Genomic DNA, 23,520 nt, shown 5'->3' on the forward strand with positions numbered 1-23,520 from the left:
GGACATTCTTGCTATTGAGGGAGTGCAGCGAAGGTTCACCAGACTGATTCCCGGGATGGCGGGACTGACCTATCAAGAAAGATTGGATCAACTGGGCTTGTATTCACTGGAGTTCAGAAGAATGAGAGGGGACCTCATAGAAACTTTTAAAATTCTGACGGGGTTAGACAGGTTGGATGCAGGAAGAATGTTCCCAATGTTGGGGAAGTCCAGAACCAGGGGACACAGTCTAAGGATAAGGGGGAAGCCATTTAGGACCGAGATGAGGAGGAATTTCTTCACCCAGAGAGTGGTGAACCTGTGGAATTCTCTACCACAGAAAGTTGTTGAGGCCAATTCACTAAATATATTCAAAAAGGAGTTAGATGAAGCCCTTACTACTAGGGGAATCAATGGGTATGGTGAGAAAGCAGGAATGGGGTACTGAAGTTGCATGTTCAGCCATGAACTCATTGAATGGCGGTGCAGGCTAGAAGGGCCGAATGGCCTACTCCTGCACCTATTTTCTATGTTTCTATGTTTCATCCTCGCTAAATCTACCTTGTTAAGCCCCCTCATAATCTTATACGTTTCGATAAGATCACCTCTCATTCTTCTGAATTCCAATGAGTAGAGGCCCAACCTACTCAACCTTTGCTCATAAGTTAACCCCCTCATCTCCGGAATTAACCGAGTGAACCTTCTCTGAACTGCCTCCAAAGTATATCCTTTCTTAAATATGGAAACCAAAACTGTACGCAGTATTCTAGATGTGTCCTCACCAATACCCTGTATAACTGTAGCAAGACTTCCCTGCTTTTATACTCCATCCCCTTTGCAATAAAGGCCACGATTCCATTGACCTTCCTGATCACTTGCTGTACCTGCATACTATCCTTTTGTGTTTCATGTACCAGGACCCCCAGGTCCTGCTGTACTGCAGCACTTTGCAATTTTTTTCCATTTAAATAATAACTTGCTCTTCGATTTTTTCTGTCAAAGTGCATAACCTCACACTTTCTAACATTATACTCCATCTGCCAAATTTCTAGCCACTCACTTAGCCTGTCTATGTCCTTTTGAAGGTTTTTTGTGTCCTCCTCACACCTGGCTTTTCCTCCCATCTTTGTATCGCCAGCAAACTTGACTATGTTACACTCAGTCCCTTCATCCAAGTCGTTAATATAGATTGTAAATAAGGATCAGCACTGATCCCTACGGCATCCCACTAGTTACTGATTGCCAACCCGAGAATGAATCACTTATCCCGAATCTCTGTTTTCTGTTAGTTAGCCAATCCTCCACCCATGCTAATATATTACCCCCCAACCCTGAGAACTTTTATCTTATGCAGTAACCTTTTACGTGGTACCTTGTCAAATGCCTTCTGGAAATCCAAATACACCACATCCACTGGTTCCCCTTTATCCACCCTGTTCGTTACATCCTCAAAGAATTCCTCAAAGCAAATTTGTCAAACATGACTTCCCCTTCATAAATCCATGCGGATTCTACCTGACTGAATTATGCATTTCCAAATGTCCTGCTACTGCTTCTTTAATAATGGACTCCAACGTTTTCCCAACCACAGATGTCAGGCTAACTGGTCTATTGTTTCCTGCTTTTTGTCTGCCTCCTTTTTTTTTTTTAAATAGGTGGCCTTACATTTATAGTTTTCCAATCTGCTGGGACCTCCCCAGAATCCAGGGAATTTTGATAAATTACAACCAATACATCCGCTATCCCTGCCTCTACTTCTCTTAAGACCCTAGGATGTAAGCCATCAGGTCCAGGGGATTTATCCGCCTTTAGTCCCATTATCTTACTGAGTACCACCTCCTTAGTGATTGTGATTGTGTTCCTGCCCCCCTATAGCCCCCTGACAATCTACTATTGGGATATTTTTAGTGTTCTCTACCGTAAAGACTGAAACAAAATATTTGGTATCTGCCATCTCCATGTTCCCCATCACTAATTCCCTGGTCTCGTCCTCTAAGGGACCAACATTTATCTCAGCCATTCGTTTCCTTTTTATATACCTGTGGAAATTCTTGCTATCTGTTTTAGATTTCGTGCTAGTTTACTTTCATAGTCTATCTTCCCTTAATCATTTTTTTAGTCATTCTTTGCTGGCTTTTAAAAGCTTCCCAATCTTGTGTCCTGCCGCTATTTTTGGCCACTTTGTATGCCCTTGTTTTTAAATTGGACACCATCCTTTTATTTCTTTAGTTAGCCACGGATGGCTATCTTTTCTTTTACACTCTTTCCTCCTCACTGGAACATATTTTTCTTGAGAGTTATGAAATATCTCCTTAAATATACGCCACTGATCATCAACTGTTGTTATGTTATGTTCTTAAGAGGTTTTGAATAGTTTACCAGTAAAATAAAGAAAACATCATCTGCAAAAACCTACGTTTCAGACACCTTAATCTTGTAATCACGTACAAAATTTTGAGTCTTCAGTCAATGCTCACTTGCATTAATTCCATAAGGTAACTTATTGGGGTTAAAAAAAACTTCCCAAACAGACAAGCAATATTCATAGTGTGGTCAACTGTAAAACAAAGCAACTCAGCAGCATGAAAATAACATCAGTTGGTTGGTATTTCCATTTCTAAGTATCATGATGAACTATATGCTTCCCCACTACCAAATACACCCGTTATGATTCTAGTAAGTTACCTAATAATTCATGCCTGGCTTAGGTGGTGGTACCAGCAGAGCTTTGTCTCCAGGGACCAACTGGACTCCCCACTACTGTGTGCCAGTGAGTCTGTTTACACCTCTCTGTTACCTCAAGGGTACGCACAAGTGGCAAACTCTGATGATTACAATTAAAATCTGGAAGACAATGATTCCAATGTTTTAACTTCCTTATCCTCTGAAAATGGAGTGAAGAAACCGGAAGAACATGGACAATAGTTTCTGGTGTACATCCTTATTGTGTAGGGATTAGTCTACATACTTTCCTAATCAGGAATGAATCATTCTGAATTATATTCACACTTCAAAATGAGATTTTCAATGCCATTTCAGACATTCCTTGAAACTTATTTTCAATTGGAATAACAGTTACTAGTTTTAACTATTTCCAGAAATTCCTTCCAATACTTGACACTGACTTTAAAACCAAGACTTGGCATACATCGAAAAATTTTCTGCAATACATCAAAAATACTCAATACTGATAAAAATAATAATTCAAGGTCACACGCTGAAAATGTGTATATTACAGTCAAGAAATGCATGGATGCAAGACATCAGCTGGCAAAAAAATTCTGAAGATGCAGCCAGTTTAGGAATTATCATACAAGATACAGGAAGAGGAAGTGATGTGGTCAGAATGAAAATTTCCAGCAAAAGCTCACAAAAAAAAATCCCCATTTCTATCATTATACTGCCTCACTTATTCATAATATAGAATAAGACTTCACCCTACTTAGCATTTAATTATTAAAATCACCACTAACCGCAGTGCCAGTGTGTAGGTACCAGGCTGGCGTTGACTTTCCCGAATAATATAACTTCCCTCTGCTGCACTTAGCAGTTGATCTGCTGCTTCTCGTGAAATCATTCCATGAAACCTGTTTACAGAAAATAAAGAAATTCTGTCATAAAATGTTAAAACTGCAGTACCTGCAACTATTCATATGGTCTGTCTTCTCTAAAATTTACCCTCCATACAAATCAGGATTAATAATTAAATACAATGTTAGGTCTTTTCACTCGAGGTACCTGCGTGAAAAATTATGAGACAAATAAAAGGACAGTTTTCAAAGAAATAGCAGAAAAAAGGAATGTGAAGGATAAATGACATTAAAAAAAGTGTCAAAAGTCATTTAACTATAGAATAAAATCATGAATGGAACATAATCCTAAAAACTGTTGCTTCCGTGCTGAACCGGTGAAGGTGTGACAAGGCAGGACTTCAGTCGGCTCATCTGCCCTTGCTTTGACCACGTCACAAATCCCAGGGATAGGGTCAGTTGAATATTAGGGGTGGGCGCCAATGCCACTATCAGCACAAATTGGGGCGCCCACACTGTGGGATTTCAGAGGGATTTCTTGCCCTTGTTTTCCATTCCAATACCATTGAATTTCTAGGTTCTAATGTTTAGTGAATATCAGCAAACTGGTCCATATTGTTACCTTAGAGATGCAATCTAAGGTACCCATGATATTGGCCCACAAGGAGGTCATGGTTGAATAGAATGTTTACTATTTTGCACACCATCATAGAATCATAGAAATTTACAGCACAGGAGGCCATTTCGGCCCATTGTGTCTGTGCTGGCCAACAAGCTATTCAACCTAATCCCACTTTCCAGCTCTTGGTCATTAGCCCTGTAGGTAATGGCATTTTAAGTGCACATCCAAGCACTCTTTAAGGCCCCAAGTTTCCACATGATTTGCTCCTGATTTTTTAGGAGCAACTGGTGTAGAACGGAGTATCTTAGAAATCGGAATTCTCGCCATTTAGTTTGCTCCAGTTCTAGTCAGGTAGAACAGTTTCACTTTGGAACAGAATTTTTTTTTCAAAAGGGGGCATGTCCGGCCAGTTACGCCTGTTTTCAAAGTTTCGTCAGTGAAAACTTACTCCAAACTAACTTAGAATGGAGTAAGTGAAGATTTTTGTACGCTCGAAAAAACCTTGTCTACACATTAAAAAATCTACACTTTAGAAAATCAGGCGTAGGTTACAAATCAGGCGTAGGGAATGGGGGGGGGGGGGGGGGTTTAAAGGGAAGTTTACAAACATTAAACACGTCAGTTTTACAAATAAAGAGCCATCATCAATAATAAATACATCAATAAATCAATCAAAAAAAAATTAATAAGAATTTTTTTTTTTAAATCAATAAATAAAACATTTTCTACTCACCGACTGCAGCACCTGGAGGCCCCCCCCCCCCCCCCGCAGTGTGTCTTTGTCTCTCTGTCTGTGTGTATGTCTCATTCTCTGTCTATCAGTGTCTGTGTTTCTGACAGCAAGGGGTGGGGGAGGTAGAGGGAAAGAGGGGGGAGGATGAGGAGATGGGGGGGGGGGGGGAGAAAGAGAAGGAGATCGGGGGGGGGGGGAGAAGGAGATTGGGGGGGGCAGAAGGAGATCGGGGGGGGGCAGAAGGAGATCGGGGGGGGGCAGAAGGAGATCGGGGGGGGGCAGAAGGAGATCGGGGGGGGGCAGAAGGAGATCGGGGGGGGCAGAAGGAGATCGGGGGGGGCAGAAGGAGATCGGGGGGGGTGGAGGGGAGGGGAGATGGGGGGGAGGGGAGGGGAGATGGGGGGGGAGGGGAGGGGAGATGGGGGGGGAGGGGAGGGGAGGGGAGATGGGGGGGGAGGGGAGGGGAGGGGAGGGGAGGGGAGATGGGGGGGAGGGGAGGGGAGATGGGAGGGGAGATGGGGGGGGGGGGGAGGGGAGATGGGGGGGGGGGGGGAAGGAGGGAGGAGAAGGGGGAGGGAGGAGAAGGGGGAGGGAGGCTGAACGGGCCGGGCCCGAGACTTCGGGCGGAGCCCGTCCCCAGCACCAGATTTACAGGTAGGTCGCGTTGGGTCGGGTCGGGGGGTGGTGGGAGGGAGGGAGGTCGGTTCGGTTCGGGTTGGGAAGAGGGAGGTCAGGTCGGATCCAGTCCGGGGGCGGGAGGGGTGGGGGGAGAGCGGGAATCGGGTCGGTGTCGGGTCCGGTCCGGAGGCGGGGGCGGCGGGAGTCGGGTCGGGTCCAGTCCGGGGGGGTCGGGTGCACCTGGAGCTACTGCACTTGCGTGCCCACTGTAGCGCGCATGTGCAGAAGTCCCGGCACTGTTTTCAGCGCAGGGACCTGGCTCTGCCCCCTACAGCTCCTGCTGCGCTGCGCCGAGGTCCAGAGGCCCTGCAGGGAGCTGGAGAATCTGGAGGGTTTTTTTAGGCGCACTTTGTGGCGCGAAAAACGGGTCTGGACTGCGCCGTTCTTGGCGCGGCTCGAAAATTGGGCCCTAAATGTGGTGGTGGTTTTTGCCTCTGCCACCCTTTCAGGCAGTGAGTTCCAGACCCCAACCACCCTCTGGATGAAGAAATTTCCCTTCAAATCTAAACCTCCTACCAATTACTTTAAATCTATGCCCTCTGGTTGTTGACCTCTCTGCTAAGGGAAATAGATCTGTCCGATCTACTCTATCTTAGGCCCCTTATAATTTTATACATCTCAATAGAGGTCTTCCCTCTGCCCCCTCTGTTCCTCATAGCTAAAATTATCCAGTCCAGGCTACATCCTCTTAAATCCCCTCTGTACCCTCTCCAGTGTAATCACATCTTTCCTGTAATGCGGTGACCAGAACTGCACACGATGTTCTAGCTGATGCCTAACTAGTGTTTTATACACCTCAAGCATAACCTCCCTGCTCTTGTATTCTATGCCTCGACTAAAGGGATGTATTCCATATGCTTTCTTAACCACCTTATCTATCTGGCCTGCTACCTTCAGGGATCTGTGGACATGCACTCCAAGGTCCCTTTGTTCCTCTACATTTTTCAGTGTCCTACCATTTAATGTGTATTCCCATGCCGTGTTAGCCCTCCCCAAATGCATTACCTCATACTTCTGCGGTTTGAATTTCATTTGCCACTGTTCTGCCCATTGATGTCTTCCTGCAGTCTACAGCTTCCTTCTTCATTATCAACCACACAGCCGATTTTGGTATCATCTGCAAACTTCTTAATTACAACTCCCTACCTTCAAATCTAGATCATTGATGTATACCACAAAAAGCAAGGGACCCAGTATGGAGGCCTGCGGAACCCCATTGGAATCAGCCTTCCAGTCACAAAAACACCCATGAACTATTAGCCTTTGTTTCCTGCCTCTGAGCCAATTTTGGATCCAACTTGTCACTTTGCCCTGGATTCCATGGGCTTTTACTTTCGTGACCATTTTGCCATGCAGGACCTTATCAAAAGCCTTGTTAAAATCCATATACACTACATCAGACGCACTACCCTCATCAACCCTCCTTGTTACCTCCTCAAAAAATTCAATTTAGTCAGACATGACCTTACCTTATCAAATCCATGCTGACTGTCCTTCATTAATCACAAGGAAATATATTTTACTACCTATCTAGCAATGCACTGATTGAATGAGATTACTCAACGTATTATTTGCAATTGAAACAAATGTCCAGAACATCATCAATCTTTAGTCTTCCTATTGAAGAGTTCTGAATACAATGATGCAATGCAACTTGCAAGATTAAGATCCTGGTCTGGTACAGTGGCTCAAATGAGTTGCTCACCTGATAATGCCAACTTGAGACATGCAGCCTTTTCAGCTTTGTGCCTCATTTAAATCTAATGGGTCAAGTCTCAGCATGACTGTGCTTAGCAATTGGACATCTCGCTCATAGGGGAGGAGTACGATTTTCGGTGGGCCCCAACGTCAGTTCCTGGTGGTCTACACCTCTTAAGAGGACATGCAGTGTTCAATTTGTAGTTCATGCTACATAACTGACACTGCATTTCAAAGTAACTCATTGAAATATTCTTAAATGCTTCACGTACGGAGATGCAATAAGATACAATATCAAAATAAATTCTTCCCTACTCTCCCATAACAATATACTTCCTTAAGTGCAACTTGTTTGACATTATTAGAGACATGTACGGCAAGAATAAGGGATAGCGCTCGTTTAAGGCTTCCAAACTTGCAGACATAGCAAAAATATATAGAATACAATTTTCATAAATTTAAATTCAAATTATTATTGAAGGGTTTGTTCCACTAGTCCATCTAAAGACATTGTTAAACAAGCAGCTTCAGACAATGAAAAATTAAAAACTAAACCTGCACTCACTCTCTTCCATAGTACTTGGGTCTGTTCTCCACCTGCAATTAAAAAGAAGTCTACTTGTTTCAAAAAAACTTATGTAAATTGTGATGCATAATAGACAACATATACTGCATTGTGTAACATGCATGTAAAACTTAACCAAAGTGATACTAACTGTAAATGGGGCAGTCATGACGGTCATGCACAATCTGATTTTGCAAAGGAGGTTTCAAACAGGCATTAGACCCCCTATTTGCATATGTGAAGGACCCAACGCCTGTTTCAGTAGCACGCTCTGGATGCCTATACCAATATTACAGCCGGCACATATGCAGCCTGGAATGTGCATATGCACCCAGTCAACCATATTGGACTCTTGGACCGTTTTACGTCTCTTTTTCTGCTGTGGGATATTTATAGTACGAAGGACAATTACTTGAGACCCTTATACAGACATAATGAACATAAAAGCAGACACGCGATACATTTTTTTTAAGTGAACAGAAAACACTTGTTTGTGTCAGCCGGATTAAAAAGTGCAAAAAAAATACATTTAAAAATACTACGTAACAGTCAACATATGAAAATGTTCTAGGCTAAAATGTACAGATACATGGTCTATGAATGAGAGCACTTTCTACTCTTCTCAAAATAAATTCCTACAAATACTTAAAAGATAAGCCACTTATTGCAAGATTTTAGTAACTGCATCAATAGAATACCTTTCTAGTTAAAATGCAATACACTTAAAACCAGCCTTGATACTTAATCCTGGTTTAATTAAATGTGAAGTAAACATCTGGGACTGATTGTGCCAATGAGTGTACACCTGTCAATTTAATAAAGGATCATCATTTCAGTAGCTGCCTTCCGCGAGAGGTGGGCGCCGGAGGGACTGGAGTGCATTGTCACCCCCGGCAACCAAATTTTAATTTGATTTTATTTGTTTTAAAGTTTAATTTGTTTTAATTGCCGGGTTTTAGTGTCCCCCTCCCCTTTTATAGAGGGCACTTGTAAATTATATGATTTTAATGCCCCAAAAAATAAAATTTCAGTAGCTTCATTAAAATAAGAACCCTAGTGGCCATTAAGTCTCCAGTTTTTGCTCTCGAAGATAAAGCATTCAAAGAAAATGCAATTGAGAGTTTGAGGAAAAGTAACCGTTAAAACTCCATTTAGTACACTAATCTTTTCAAAGCTTCAGGGCATTAAAGCACAGTTGAATCTATTTTGTGTCTGCAAAAAGGTATGTGAGTATATTAAACAGAATTATTTGTATTCCTGCATCTATTAGTTATGCAAACAAGGTTTGAGATTGCAATTAAGCAATTGGTTACAGTCTGAATGTTGGCATTTTACATTACCATGATGTAGAATCATTTGAGGTATACTATATGATTTCTACAATATACCTCGGTCAAATATGTAACACTTCAAGAGTTACATTATTTACATTTTAACTTTATTCCATTCTAATGTATTATTTCTTAGTTCAGATATGAGTAATCTACAAGCAGATTATGCAACTGTAATCCATTTCTTTTCATCTTAAAATTGCTTAATTTTTTATTAAATCTCTTTCCTTAACCTTTTACCCTCCCAAAAAAAAACTTTGATTTCCCTAATTGCAATGAGTCACGGTGCCAGCAGCCTGCCATTATATCAGCAGGCCACTCTTCATGTACAAGACAAGACAGCCAGATATTTGAATGCATAGGGGCCTCGCATTCAAATCCAATCCTCTCCTCACCCAAGGTCCATACTTTGCAGCAAGGCTTGCTCAATAGTAATCAGGAGTAGAACGTCTAACTGATTTTCCTCTTTAGCCCAAGGATGCTGAAACTAAACCACCTTGGCCAAGATCATTTGTTCCTGTTCGGATCAATGATCAAACTTGGAATCTTTAATTTGTAGGGTTCAGTATAATAAAACCCTAAACAATCAGAGGATCCTTGTAATAATATAATGGCAGCGTAGTGGTTATGTTACTGGACTAGTAACCCAAATGCTTGGACTAATAATACAGAGACACAAGTACAAATCCCACCATGAAAACTGTGGAATTTAATTTAAGCTAATTAAATAAATCTGGAATTTTGGGCCCAAGTTTCGACTGAATTTGCTCCTTTTTTTTGGAGCAACTAGTTTTTTTGGAGTATCCTAGAAATTGCAATTCTCCACATTTAGTTTGCTCCAGTTTCAGGTGAGTTAGTTTAGTTTCGTTTTAGTTCAGTTCTTTTTCCCCAAAAGGGGGCATGTTCAGCCACTTACGCCTGTTTTGCAAGTTTAGGCTGCAAAAAGTTACTCCAAACTAACTTAGAACGGAGTAAGTGTCCTCTTTTGTATGCTCAGAAAAACCTTGTGTAGAGTTAAGAAATCAGCGCAGCTAGCCAGAGATTGCACGGGGGGAGGGGAGGGAAGAGAGAGCACTAAACACTTTCCCTTCTAAAAATAAAGAACCATCATCAATAATAAATGATAAATCAATCAATAAATAAAAAAATAAAAACATTTTAAAAATCAATAAATAAACAATTTAAAGTTCCTACCTCACCTACTGCAGCACCTACTCGTTCAGGAGCACCGGGAGCCCTCCAGCAGCACACAGCAGCGCACGCAGCCCTGCCTGCCTGACTACATTTTCAAGTAGTCAGATGCGCGGGAAGGCAGCAGCCGGCCTGTGTGGCAGGTCACTCGGCCTGGGCTAGGGACGGCGAACATCGCGTCGTCCCTTCGGCCAGGGATATGGTCACCCGGAGACAGGACGCGCTGGGAGGGCGCAGCTGCCGGCAGTCTTTTCGGCACAGGGTTGTAGCTCTGCCCCCCGCTGGATCTGCTGCACCACGCCGAGTGGAATGGAGGCCTGCAGACCGTCCACAATACAGAGGTACTTTTTAGGCGCACTTTTAATTCTACAAACTCAGCGCATCTCTTGGAGGTGCGCCGTTCGAACCAACAGCTGAAACTTGGGCCCAAAAAAAACTAGCATCAGTAACGGTGACCATGAAACTACCGGATTGTTGTAAAAACCCATCTGGTGCACTAATGTTCTTTAGGGAAGGAAATCTGCCGTCCTTACCTGGTCTGGCCTATATGCGACTCGAGACCCACAGCAATGTGGTTGACTCTTAACTGCCCTCTGCAAGCCACTCAGTTGTAACAAACCATTACAAAAAACAGTAAGAAGAATAAAACCAGACGGACCACCCGACATCGACCTAGGCGCTGGTTTCGGGTATGACAAAGGCACACCCAGCCCAGTCGACCATGCAAAGTTCTCCTCACTAACATCTGGGGATTTGTGCCAAAATTGGGAGAGCTGTCCCGCAGACTAATCAAGCAACAGCCTGACACAGTCATACTCACAGAATCATTCCTTTCAGCCAACATCCCAGACTCCTCCATCACCATCCCCAGGTATGTCCTGTCCCACTGGCAGGACAGACACACCAGAGGTGGCAGCACAGTGGTATACAGTCGGGAGGGAGTGTCCCTGGGAGTCCTCAACATCGACTCCGGACCCCATGAAGTCTCATGGCATCAGGTCAAACACGGGCAAGGAAACCGCCTGCTGATTACCAACCACCGCCCTCCTTCAGCTGATGAATCAGCACTCCTCCATGTTGAACACCACTTGGAAGAAGCACTGAGGATAGCAAGGGCACAGAATGTACTTTGGATGGGGAACTTCAATGTCCACCACCAAGAATGGCTCGGTAGAACCACTACTGACTAAGCTGGCCAAGTCCTGAAGGACATAGCTGCTAGACTGGGCCTACAGCAGGTAGTGACAGAACCAACACGAGGGGAAAAACCTACTTGACTGTGTCCTCACCAATCTACCTGTCGCAGGTGCATTTGTCCATGACTGTATTTATAGCAGTGACCACCGCACAGTCCTTGTTGAGCCAAAGTCCTATTTTCACACTGAGGACACCCTCCATCGTGTTGTGTGGCACTACCATCGTGCTAAGTAGGACAGATTTAGAACAGATCTCGCAGCTCAGAACTGGGCATCCATGAGGCTCTGTGGGCCATCAGCAGCAGCAGAATTGTAGTCTACCACAATCTGAAACCTCATTGCCCGGCATATCCCTCATTCTACCATTATCAAGCCAGGTGACCAGCCCTGGTTCAATAAGGAGTGTAAAAGAGCATGCCAGGAGCAGCATCAGGCAACAGAAGCAGCATGCTATAAACAGAGTTAAGCGATCCCACAACCAAAGCATCCGATTAAAGCTCTGTAGTCCTGCCACATCCAGTCGTGAATGGTGGTGGACCATTAAACAATTGATGGAGCCACTCCTCCCTCTATGAACATCCCCATCCTCAATGATGACAGAGCCTAGCACATGCAAGTGCAGAAGACAAGGTTGAAGTGTTTGCAACCATCTTCAGCCAGAAGTACCGAGTGGATGATCCATATCGGCCTCCACCTGAGGTCTCCACTATCACAGAAGCGATTCACTCCACGTGATATTAAAAAAGGCTGAGCGCACGATACAGCAAAGGCTATGGGCCACGACAACATGCCGGCTGTCGTGCTGAAGACTTGTGCTCCAGAACGAGCCACGCCTCTAGTTAAGCTGTTCGAGTATAGCTACAACACTGGCATCTATCTGACCATGTGGAAAACTGCCCAGGTATGTCCTGTCCACAGAAAACAGGACAAATCCAATTCAGCCAATTACCACCCCATCAGTCTACTTTCAATCATCAGCAAAGTGATGGAAGGTGTTGTCAACAGTGCGAGCAAGCGGCACTTACTCACCAAAAACCTGCTTACTGTTTCTCAGTTTGGGTTCTGCCAGGACCACTCGGCTCGAGGCCTCCTTATAGTCTTGATCCAAACATGGACAAAAGAGCCGAATTCCAGAGGGGAGGTGAAAGTGGCTGACCTTGACATCAAGGCAGCATTTGACCGATTGTGGCATCAAGGAACCCTAGTAAAATTGAAGTCAATGGGACAAAGGGGAAAAACGCTCCACTTGCTGGAGTGAGATCTAGCACAAAGGAAGATGAATGTGGTTGTTGGAGACTAATCATCTCAGCCGCAGGACATCGCTGCAGGAGTTCCTCAGGGCAGTGTCCGAGGCTCAACCATCTTCAGCTGCTTCATCTGACCTTATGATGGAGCGAAGGTCATTGAAGTGGAGATATTCGCTGATGATAGCACAGTGTTCAATGCCATTCGCAACTCCTCAGATAATGGAGCAGTCCATGCCCTCTTGCAGCAAGACCTGGACGGCATTTAGGCTTGGATTGATAAGTGGCAAGTAGCATTTGTGCCCTCACCAGTGTGAGGCAATGGCTATTTCCAACAAGAGAGCATCTAACTAACCACAGCCCCATGAATTCAACGGCATTACAATAGCCGAATCCCCCACCATCAACATCCTGGTGGTCACCATTGACCAGAAACTTAACTGGAACAGCCACATAAATAGTATGGCTACAAGGCCAGGTCAGAGGCTGTGTATTTTGCGGTAAGTGTCTCACTTCCTGATTCCCCAAAGCCTTTCAACCATCTACAAGGCACAGTCAGAAGTGTAATGGAATACTTTTCACTACCTCGATGTGTGCAACTCCAACAACACAAGAAGCTCGACACCATCCAGGACAAAGCAGCCCCGCTTGATTGGCACCCCATCCACCACCTTAAACATTCACTCCCTCCTCCAGCGGCGTACCGTGGCTGCAGTGTGTATCATCTACAAGATGCACTGCAGCAACTCGTCAAGGCTTCTTCGACAGCACCTCCCAAACCTGCGATCTCTATTATCTAGAAGGACAAGGGCAGCAGACACATAGGAAGACCATCACCTCCAAGTTACACACCATCCTGACTTGGAAATATATCGCTATTCCTTCATAGTCACTGGGTCAAAATCCTGGAACTCCCTTATCAACAGCACTGTGGGAATACCTTCACCACGCGGACTGCAGCTGTTCAAGGCGGCGACTCACCACCACCTTCTCAAGGGCAATTAGGGATGGGCAATAAATGCTGGCCTTGCTAGTGACGCCCACTTCCCAGGAACGAATAATTAAAAAAAATAAAGACCTTGTTCTCTATTACATCTTCAAAAATGTTTTGTAACTGCATAGTTGTAAGGTGATTGGTGGAAGGTTCAGAGGGGATTTGAGGGGAGGGGCCTTCTTCACAAAGAGGATTGAGGGAATTCACTGCCTGGAAGGGTGGTGAATGCAGAAACCCTCATCAGATTTAAAAGGTGCTTGGATGGGCACTTAAAGTGCCGTAACCTGCAGGGTTACAGACCTAGAGCTGGTAATTGGGATTAGACTAGATAATCTCGTTGGCTGGCGCAGATAAGATGATAAGTATTGCAGGGAATCAAATATGGCCAACGTGATCTCCTGGACTAGTTTCGATTGCCTGGATGGGTCGCAGAGGAATTTTCCCTGATTTTTTTTTCCCCCCAATTGGCCTGGGTTTTTAAATCTGGTTTTTGCCTCTCCAAGGAGATCACATGGCTCCATTTGGGGTGGAGTGTAGAATGTTTCAGTGTAAAGGGTGTCGCAGTTATGTGGGGCAGACTGGTTGGGCTGGGTGCTCTTTACCTTTCCGTCATTGTTCATAGTAACCTTCAGGGCTGCTGACCGAGGGTAGTGCGGCTCTTTGTCAGCCGGCGCGGACACGATGGGCCGAAATGGCCTCCTTCTGCGCTGTATATTTCTATGTTTAATGTTAAATATTATATAGTGGAATCATAGAAGTGTATGTAAGTAAAGAATATTTCATTGTGTTTTCAAAGAAATCTTATGCCAGTTAAATGTTTGATTTTGATGCGTAAATGATGCTGTCATTAACTAATTTATCAATTTTTTGGTGTATAACTAAAGGGATACTATATTGGGGGGGGGGGGGGGGGAAGCACACATTTATTCTGTGAGGGACTCTGTATTCAAAGCCCCAAAAGAATTAAGTGTTTGCAACATAAACTTTAAATAAATCCATCCTTCTGACTAATAAAATATATAACTTGGTATCTTGGTCCTGATGTTCTTCAGAGTGCTGGAACTACAGGTGCAGCGTCCCGAATCCGGAACCCTCGGGACAGAGACCGTTCCAGATTTTGCGTTTTGCCAGATTTTGGAACGTCTTTTTGACCTCACGAATCCGGAAACACCAGAGCCCAGGTTCGGGTATTTCCGGATTTCGGAATATCAGAAGGAGGGGCAGGGGGGTGCTTGTCGATGAGCTGTTTGGGTCGCCGGGTGGAGCCCCGCCGCCGGGGAGTTCTTTGTCTGGTCCGGGGTAGGTGGGGTCGGGCAGCCGAGGTAAAGGGGAGGGAGGGGGCCCGGGGCAAGGTCGGGCCCTGCAAATTCGAGGAGTCCGAATATCGGCACATTTTCCGGTTTCCAGACGACCCCACCACGGAGTGGCCCGGTGTCCGGATTCTGGAACATTCTGGATTCCGGTACTCTGGATTTTGGAGGTCGAACCTGTATAACAAAAACCTCATGTACTTTTCTGTAATGAATGACTCAACTCTTGACCCTTCACAAGACTCCCCACAATCTACAAGGCTCAATTCAGGAGTGTGATGGAATACTCGCCACACTCAACAACAATATAACTTGTATTTATATAGCCTTTCACGTCATAAAACGCTTCACAGGAGATGTAAAGGCAGAAAGAGATAAGTTTTAAGGAGCATCTTAAAGGAGGAAAGAGAGGCAGAGAGGTTTATGGAGGGAATTGCAGAGCTTAGGGTCTTGACAGCTGAAAGAATAGCCGCCAATGGTGGAGCAATTAAAATCAGGGATGCTTAATAGGCCAGAATTGGAGGAGCGCAGATATCTCGGAGGGTTGTTTGCCTGGAGGGGATTACTGAGATAGGAAGGGGCAAGGCCACGGAGGGATTTAAAAACAAGGAGTGAGAAGTTTCAAATCGAGGCCTGGTTAGGTACAGCTGCAACAACACTACAGATGCTCCATTCAGGACACAGTAGTCCACTTGATCTGCATCCCTGCCACTGGGCTCAATATCCACCCCTCCGCTACCAGCACTCTGTGGCTGGAGTGTGTACTATCTAAATAATTCACAGCAGCAACTCACCAGGCTTACATTGACAGCAACTCCCAGCCATGCAACCTCTACTGCCAAGAAGGACAAGAACAACAAATCCTGAGATCACCTCCAAGAACCCCTCCAAGTCTCATTCCTTCACATAAGATCCTAACTTTGGCATATATTCACTTTCGCTGGGTCAAAATCCTAGATTTTCCTACGCAACACCTTCATGGAGGCACCATTATTACTAGAACAGTAGTGGCTTAAGGAAAATGATTAGCACCACCTTCTCAGGACAACTAGAGATGGTCAATGAAAAGTCACTTTGCCAGTATTACCCACATCAGTAAATATTATATAAAAATCTCCTACTGGGCTGGGGTGGGAGGGGGGGGAAGGTATAAGGGATAACTGATCTAACTGGCAGCCCTACCATTCACAGACAAAGAGCTAGGACAGGATCAGAGATTAACTCTGGCTTTCTATACGATTAGAAAAAAAGGACAGCACACAATCTTCGGTCAGTTCAAAAAGGTCTGCTCAGGGAGAAACAAAGAGCAAATCCTCCTTGATGTCAAGATTAGAGGAAGGCCTGACCAGAAAACTGAGACTTAGCTTGTGAACAGGAACATTGGGGCATATTTATTATTGGATGCACTTATTTGTACTGCAAGAATAGCCAACAGGCTCCACTCCTTATTTCTGATTGGTCCCCTTGGAGAATAAGTCACACCCTGAAGTTTCACAGGAATGTGTCACTGGATTCACCCATCCCAAGGACTCATTGACTTTGAAAATTGTAACTCGATCCACTTTGACTTCCTGAAGCAACGGAGGACAGAGCTCCCCAGAAGACAGCAGGGGCCAGCCAAAGTCTCGTACCCCAGTGCAAGTACATCCCTCCCCAGCAAAGTGCCTTACCCCAGTCAAAATACATCCCTCCCCCAGCTGAACTGCCTTACCCCACCCAGTCCAAGTACATGCCTCCCCCAGCCGAAGTGCCTTAACCCAGTCCAAGTACTTCCCTCCCCCAGCCAAAGTGCCTTACTCCACTCCAAATGTATGCCTCCCCCAGCCAAAGTCCCATACCCCAGTGCAAGTGTACGCCTGCCCCAGCGAAATGCCTTACCCCAGTCCAAGTGCATGCCTCCCCCAGCTGAAGTACCTTACCCAAGCGCAAGTGCATCCTCCATCCCGTCCTCCACATAAATGGGGTATTGTGTATGGATTGTTAGCAGGTTTATCGGGTGTGAAGTGAATAGTGACAGCGTCGTGACTTCTGGATATCATTCATTCCAACAATGTCACTTGTAGGGGGTTGGAAGAACGTGATCAGTCTTTCCTGAGTTCCCTCTCTCCCCTCCGTTCCCCCACCCCCCCAGCCTCTCTCTTCCCCAGCCCCTCTCGCTCTCGGCCCCAAGGCCCTCCAACTCGCGGCCCCCCCACCACCCCCCCCCCCCCCGGCTCAGGACTCGCGGTTCACAGGAGGCCCGGTTGGCCGGAGAAGCAGGCTCGCGGAGGAGCAGCAGCTTGCCGCCAATGGCACCCTCCCACTGCCATCAGCGCAAGCCCGCCACCACCTGGCCCAGGCCGGCCGTCATCGGGTGGGAAAAGAGAGTCGGAGCCTCAGGTCCTGTTTCTGGCACCACGTGGATGGAATGATTCGGAGGGGGGCTTGACAGGGGTGGGGCTTGTTATCTCAGTCAAAAAAGTCCAGCATGGGCGGGGGGCCGGGGCTGGACAGACACTTGTCTATCAAAAAAAAGTGCAGTACAAAGAGTTAGTCCCTTTATTATTTGCCTTATCACATGGATTTATATTGAATTAAGCTGAAGTACAGGGAGATTAACTATACATGTCATTATTCTTGTTCACGTGACAACTGTAAATTAAACCAATTGATTTACATTCAGCCTCATCTTATTGGTGTTAATCAGTCCATCTTTCAGACAATTGGAGAAGTGCACGTGGAAGCATAGTTGAGATTAGCATCCAGTTCATTTAACAAAGGGTTTCACTGTTATAACCCATCAATTCCGCTATCATATGGCTAGACATTGGACAGTAAAAGGTAAACTCCTGATCATAAATGACATGGGATCTGTGATGCAGAAGCTGAGATAATGGGCCGAAAATTCCAGCCTCACCAATGCTGGTTTACAGGGTGCAATGCGCATGTGCCGAAAACCGGCTTTTCCGATTGGTCAAGATTTCTCTTGCCAGATCCTCCGCATCCCCGGGAGGACATCAGCGTGGGAGGGATTGGACTATTTGCCCAACTCATGCCCAGCGAATGTCCTTCAAAGTTTTATGCCTGGTAAAAGCAGGTGCATGGCTTACTTTTACCAGCGTAACACTTTTAAACATTTAAAATTAAATTTAAACACTCATTTTTAATATTAAAAACCCTGTCCATTAAGGCAAGTTTATTTTTAACACTATTAAAACACATAATAAAAAGCTCAAAAATATTTTTTATTACAATTAATTTTAAATATGTGAGGTGTTTTATTTCTTTATTGTACTGTGTTTCAGTGTTTTAGGGGGTTTTCCTCATTGATTGTAATGGGAACTCGTACAAACAGAGCTCCTTTTTTATCAATTAGAATATTGGTGGTCTAGGCCCACATGACTCCAGCTTGTACGTACGTATGTACCTCGAAGTCATCATCCCATGCACTGTGCAGCACATCTAGGCCTCCGAACGGGATCTTATGTTCCTCCGGGACCACCTGGTACTTTCGTAGATTTTTTTCGGGTCGGAGGCGTTCATCCGAAGGATGCCTCCGACCACAATTTCCCCCCCCATTATCTAGAGCAGACCCAAAATGTGTAACACCTTTATATGGTTCTGATATTCTTCCTAAAATGGAGTACCTAGAACTACACACAATGCTTCAACTGTGACCTAACCAATATCTTGTACAAATTAAACATCACTTTTTTTGCTCAATGCTCTTATATAAAATCCAGAACCCCATTTGCCTTTTTATGGCCTTTACTACCTGTAATGATGCCACCTTTAAAGATTTATGTACCTGAACTCCTAGACTTCTGTTTGTCCACTGTTGATCATTAAGGGTCTTTTTTTGCATTATTTATGCTGAAATGTACAACTTTACATTTCTCTGCATTGAACTGCATCTGCCACCTATTTCCTCACTCCGTTAACCATGTAGCCCCTCTGAGATTGCCACCTTAATGATAATTTTTATGGAATTCTGTGCTCATTTGTGCTATGGACCTACAGCCACAAGGATCTGGTTTGAGAGCAAGGTCAAATTTATTTAATGTATGAGTATTTCATCCAAAGTGCCTTGATTCAAAACTGAAAGAACAATCTAATAATGTATTATGTACTAAGATTTCTGTTGTTTTGAAGTATTTGAAGAATAGTTTTAAATAATTTTAGATAAATGCATAATAGAAACTACGCAACTGTAAATCCACCAAAAATTTACAAAGATACACGGTTAATATGAAACCAACCTCACACGTGCACGTAATCCTCCTTGGATTTGGAGCTTCCTGTTGTAACTGATACACTGAAAAACCAAAGTTAATTTATTATTTAAAAAAACACAACTGATGTACAGAATTAGTAATGGTTACTAGTTGCTAAGAAAAAGACGACAAAATAAAACATTACCCAAACAGGATAACTTTACAGATCAACTAATTTCAAAAGAAAAATATTTTTTTAATAGCTTGCAATGAAGGTTGACAGGATTTGAAATCTCATTTACCTTGTTTCTGCTTGTAAAAATCTAGCACCTCATTTCAGCAGTGACATTTGCATTTTAAGATCTCAGCAGAGGACAAGGTGAAGTGCACTGAAGTCCCAACCTATAGTGCTTTGAAGTGGTAGGATGTGGATTTGTTTCTGTCAATTTCTCTGCACTGTGCTCATAATCTCAGACATGCCCCAGTTTTCCCTTATGGGATGTTTTTGTGCTTGCTTTAATTTAGCCCATTTCAACCAATAGAAAATTCTAGCACACACTAGCTGCTATCCAAAAGACAGTGTTAAATGGAATAAAAGAACACTTTGTTATAGTTACGCAGAAACTATGACAGTCAATGGAATTCTAAGACTATAGAGGTTTACACTACCAGCTTAGACTTAATTGTTCAGAAAATAATTCCACCCTTTGAGCATTAAATATACTTAGCACCTTCAAATATTTCAAACCAATACTTCTAAGATAGCTAGAGGAACTGAACACAGAACACTTCTCTGTTCTCAGTATCTTTCTCAACTTGTAATATTTTGATAGCTTGTGGTTCAGTCATTAGTAGACTGCAATCACATTTGCATCCCTGGAAAAAGCATTCTGTTCTTCACTTCACATAACTAACTATGAAACTGCCATCTGCAGCAAAATGTGTTATATTTTCTTTAAAGGAGATTATGGCATGAAAGTGGCGCCAAGGCCGGTACAGTGCATTTCATAGAACCAAATTTAGGCAGAGTCTTTGGGATCTTAAGACCAGATTTTTGTTAGCATTCATACCCATAATAAATAGAAAAATAAAACATAAATTAATATTTTTAGACAATAATGAAAATATATTTTTTAATTTTTATATTAACTGGAAATCATGTGGACACACTGCTGGAATTATTAAATACATTCTGTACCTTAACCCTGTCAACTTGAATTTATAATTCAGATGCAAAATGCTACTGCAGTGCTCAAAAGGTTAAGCTCAATCAATTCCTTATTAGCGATTCTAGCATTGGAGAAATTAGTTGGAGTCTTCAAATCTGAAATCTCATGTTATAAATATATCTGTGGAATCGTTTTTCCCCTTTCCCTGTCTCACCAGAACACGTCTCTGTGAAACTGAAAGGACTGTTTCCACCTAAGTTGTCTGGGAGTTAATGATAGAATAACTCCTCTTTCAAGTGCATCTCCCTTTCCCATCTGCTCTCAGATTGGGAGGTACCAAATCTCTTGGCTTCCTCCCACACCAGCACAGTTGAGATCAGGAGCTCAGCAGAGTAGAAGAGATCAAACCTGCATTGCACCATGTGCTGTGCCAGTGCACCACTTTGAAATTAGTACTTAACTATGTGGTGCATTTAATTCTTGCCCCCCAACACATACACTTTCACTTTTCCTACCACATGGGTTCAGCTTATCATCAAACAGAGATACAAAAGATGGACTTTAGACTGGTTCAATATCATGGTCAGTGTTATTCCATGATCAGAAGAGTATGAAAAGGGTACAATTCAAGTTGGGATAGTAACATTCTGGCACATTTTTCCTCCAAATAGTTTACACTTTGTTAATTTGTGGCACTTCACTTAAGACCCAGCTGATAAATCATAGAACTCACCCAACTGAGGCAAGTGAGTTCCAGTGAGAGGCAGCTCTGTGACTTGAACTCGTGACCTTCTGGTTGGAAGTCGAGTGTTGTACCACTACAGCTATTGGGCTACCAAGACTTTATGATTTCAGAGGTCTTCAGATAATCTATACACAATTATTGAAAGTACTGTAAGACACTTCATTCACCAGGAAATTGATAGATTCTTCTACAATACAGTACTTCAGGCAGAAACTTCAATTTATCATATTTTTCTTCACTTTAGTAATGTAGCGCAAGACAGTAACCAGAACGATATTCCTCCTAAAACATAGTTGCATAGATATCAAAAGAATAACTGGTTTATGGGCTACCTCACAACCTCAAAACTTATCTATTTAACTCTATCTAGGGATGCGGGAAAGGATGTCAAAAAACTGAAGATTGTTTAGAGGAACTTGCTTTTGTAAACAATGTATGTCCACATTAAATCTTCCAATTTGTATTTTAATTAAAATAAATTGGTACTTACAGTAAGACTTCCAAACTGGAGGCTTATATTCATCATTTTCTGTGTACAAGAAAAAAAAGTTGAAGAAAAAATTATCAGTGAAGAGACTACATTTTCTTAAAAAAGCAGTATTATTGGCAAATTTTCCCATGGAATGATGACAATTCCTAATTTTATACAGAAGCTGAATTAATGAGGGAGAAGATAGATTCTGTATGGTCAGACTTCATTTTTAGAACTATAGGTACCCTTCACATGCTGCTTGGTTGGTTCTGGGGAAGCCATAAGCTAAGCACTCTAAAATTTGCAATACAAGATGATGCGTGGCAACACACCAAACCTCTTGCTCCCATCTTGTAAAAACACCAATGTGTGCAACAGTACCAGTTTATTTTTGACCTGAAGCTAAACTCAACCAACATCTCCCTAAAATCCCTAACCAAACCAAGCAGAGCCTAAGAAGATGGCTGATGGTGGGGAGCTTGTGAAACTTGCCCATCTAAGAAAGGATGGTCCTACAGATAGGTAATCTTATTGTTTTCATTCACACATCGTTTACACACTATAGAAGCTGTGCAATGTAATAGAAATGTGAGAAAGAGGCCGAGCTGAGCAGCTTCGATTCCCTGCTCCAAAAATATCGGACTTGTACACGACCAAACCTAGCCAGTATTGTTTGGTAAATATGTGAAATAGTTGCTTTATGAACAATGCCAACTGAACCCTGATTAATGGAGGCGTAGGAAGAGGCTGTAGAACAGGTGAAATGGCTCAAAACTGGACCCCTGGAAATATTACCAGCTGGATGCAAGTAGAGAAGAAAGTGCCCCATCCAACTTTGTTTTTCTCCTGTTAGTTCAAAATTGTCTTCTTACTTTACGACATCGACAACTGCTTTAAGTGCTTGAGCTCCTGGGATTATTACGACAACAACTTGCATTTATATAGCATCTTTAACGTAGTAAAACATCCAAGGCGCTTCACAGGAGGACTATTAAACAAAATTTGACACTGAGCCACATAAGGAGATATTAGGGCAGACGACCAAAACTTGGTCAAAGTCCTAGGTTTTAAAGAGCATCTTAAACGAGAGAGGTAGAGTGGCAGAGATGTTTAGCGAGGGAATTCCAGAGCTTAGGGCTAAGGCAGTTGAAAGCACGGACACCAATGGTGGAGCAATTAAAATCAGGGATGCGCAAGAGGCCAGAATTGGAGGAGTGCAGATATCTCGGAAGATTGTAGGGTTGGAGGAGGTTACAGAGCTAAGGAGCGGTGAGACAATCATGGGATCTGAAAATAAGGATGAGAATTTTAAAAATTGAGGCATTGCTCAACCGGAAGCCAATGTAGGTCTGTGAGGATAGGGGTGATGGGTTAATGGGATTTGGTGCTAATTAGGAGATGTTCGACCTGGATTCTCATCCCGGCCAAGTTGTCAAAGATCTGGCCCTGCGTGTACGAAGAGAAGAAAGTCACGCTGAAGAACCCGCAGCTCGTTGGAATCCGAGGCGCATACATGAGGCCGCGGATCCAGTTCCTCCAGGACCTGGATCGAGGCTCCCCCTTCTACTCACTGGAAAAAAGGCAACGGATCCATAAGCAGCTTTTGGGGCTGCTGGTCAATGACGGATCCCGTGTCTCGAATCTGGAGGGCATCGGTGCGGAGGCCCGTGCCTATTACGGGGCTCTGTTCTCTCCGGATCCGTCCAACAAGGAAGCGCGCAGATTTCTGTGAGGGGCCCTGCCGGGGTCCAGCCAGGGAGTCAAACAGCTTGATCCTCCGCTAAGCCTGGCGGAGCTGACTGATGCCATCGATCAGCTCTCGAGGAGCAAGTCCCCTGGGCTGGACAGGCTGACCGTGGAGTTCCACAGA

The 23,520-nt window shown here is 43.8% G+C and overlaps 1 protein-coding gene across 4 annotated transcripts in view; it reads right to left on the reverse strand.

Annotated features, from left to right (window-relative positions):
- LOC139259856 (N-chimaerin) overlaps nt 1-23,520 on the reverse strand; it is a 332,546-nt gene that overhangs the window by 284,619 nt on the left and 24,407 nt on the right. For all 4 annotated transcript variants that reach the window (XM_070875745.1, XM_070875747.1, XM_070875748.1 and 1 more), the window contains 4 exons: nt 21,669-21,707; nt 19,310-19,365; nt 7,806-7,837; nt 3,453-3,566 (listed from right to left, as the gene is read on the reverse strand). In XM_070875745.1, the coding sequence (XP_070731846.1) occupies nt 3,453-3,566; nt 7,806-7,837; nt 19,310-19,365; nt 21,669-21,707 (241 nt within the window). The remainder of the gene's footprint in view (nt 1-3,452; nt 3,567-7,805; nt 7,838-19,309; nt 19,366-21,668; nt 21,708-23,520) is intronic.

Source organism: Pristiophorus japonicus, chromosome 3 (assembly GCF_044704955.1).
Source record: "Pristiophorus japonicus isolate sPriJap1 chromosome 3, sPriJap1.hap1, whole genome shotgun sequence".
Classification (NCBI taxonomy): domain Eukaryota; kingdom Metazoa; phylum Chordata; class Chondrichthyes; family Pristiophoridae; genus Pristiophorus; species Pristiophorus japonicus.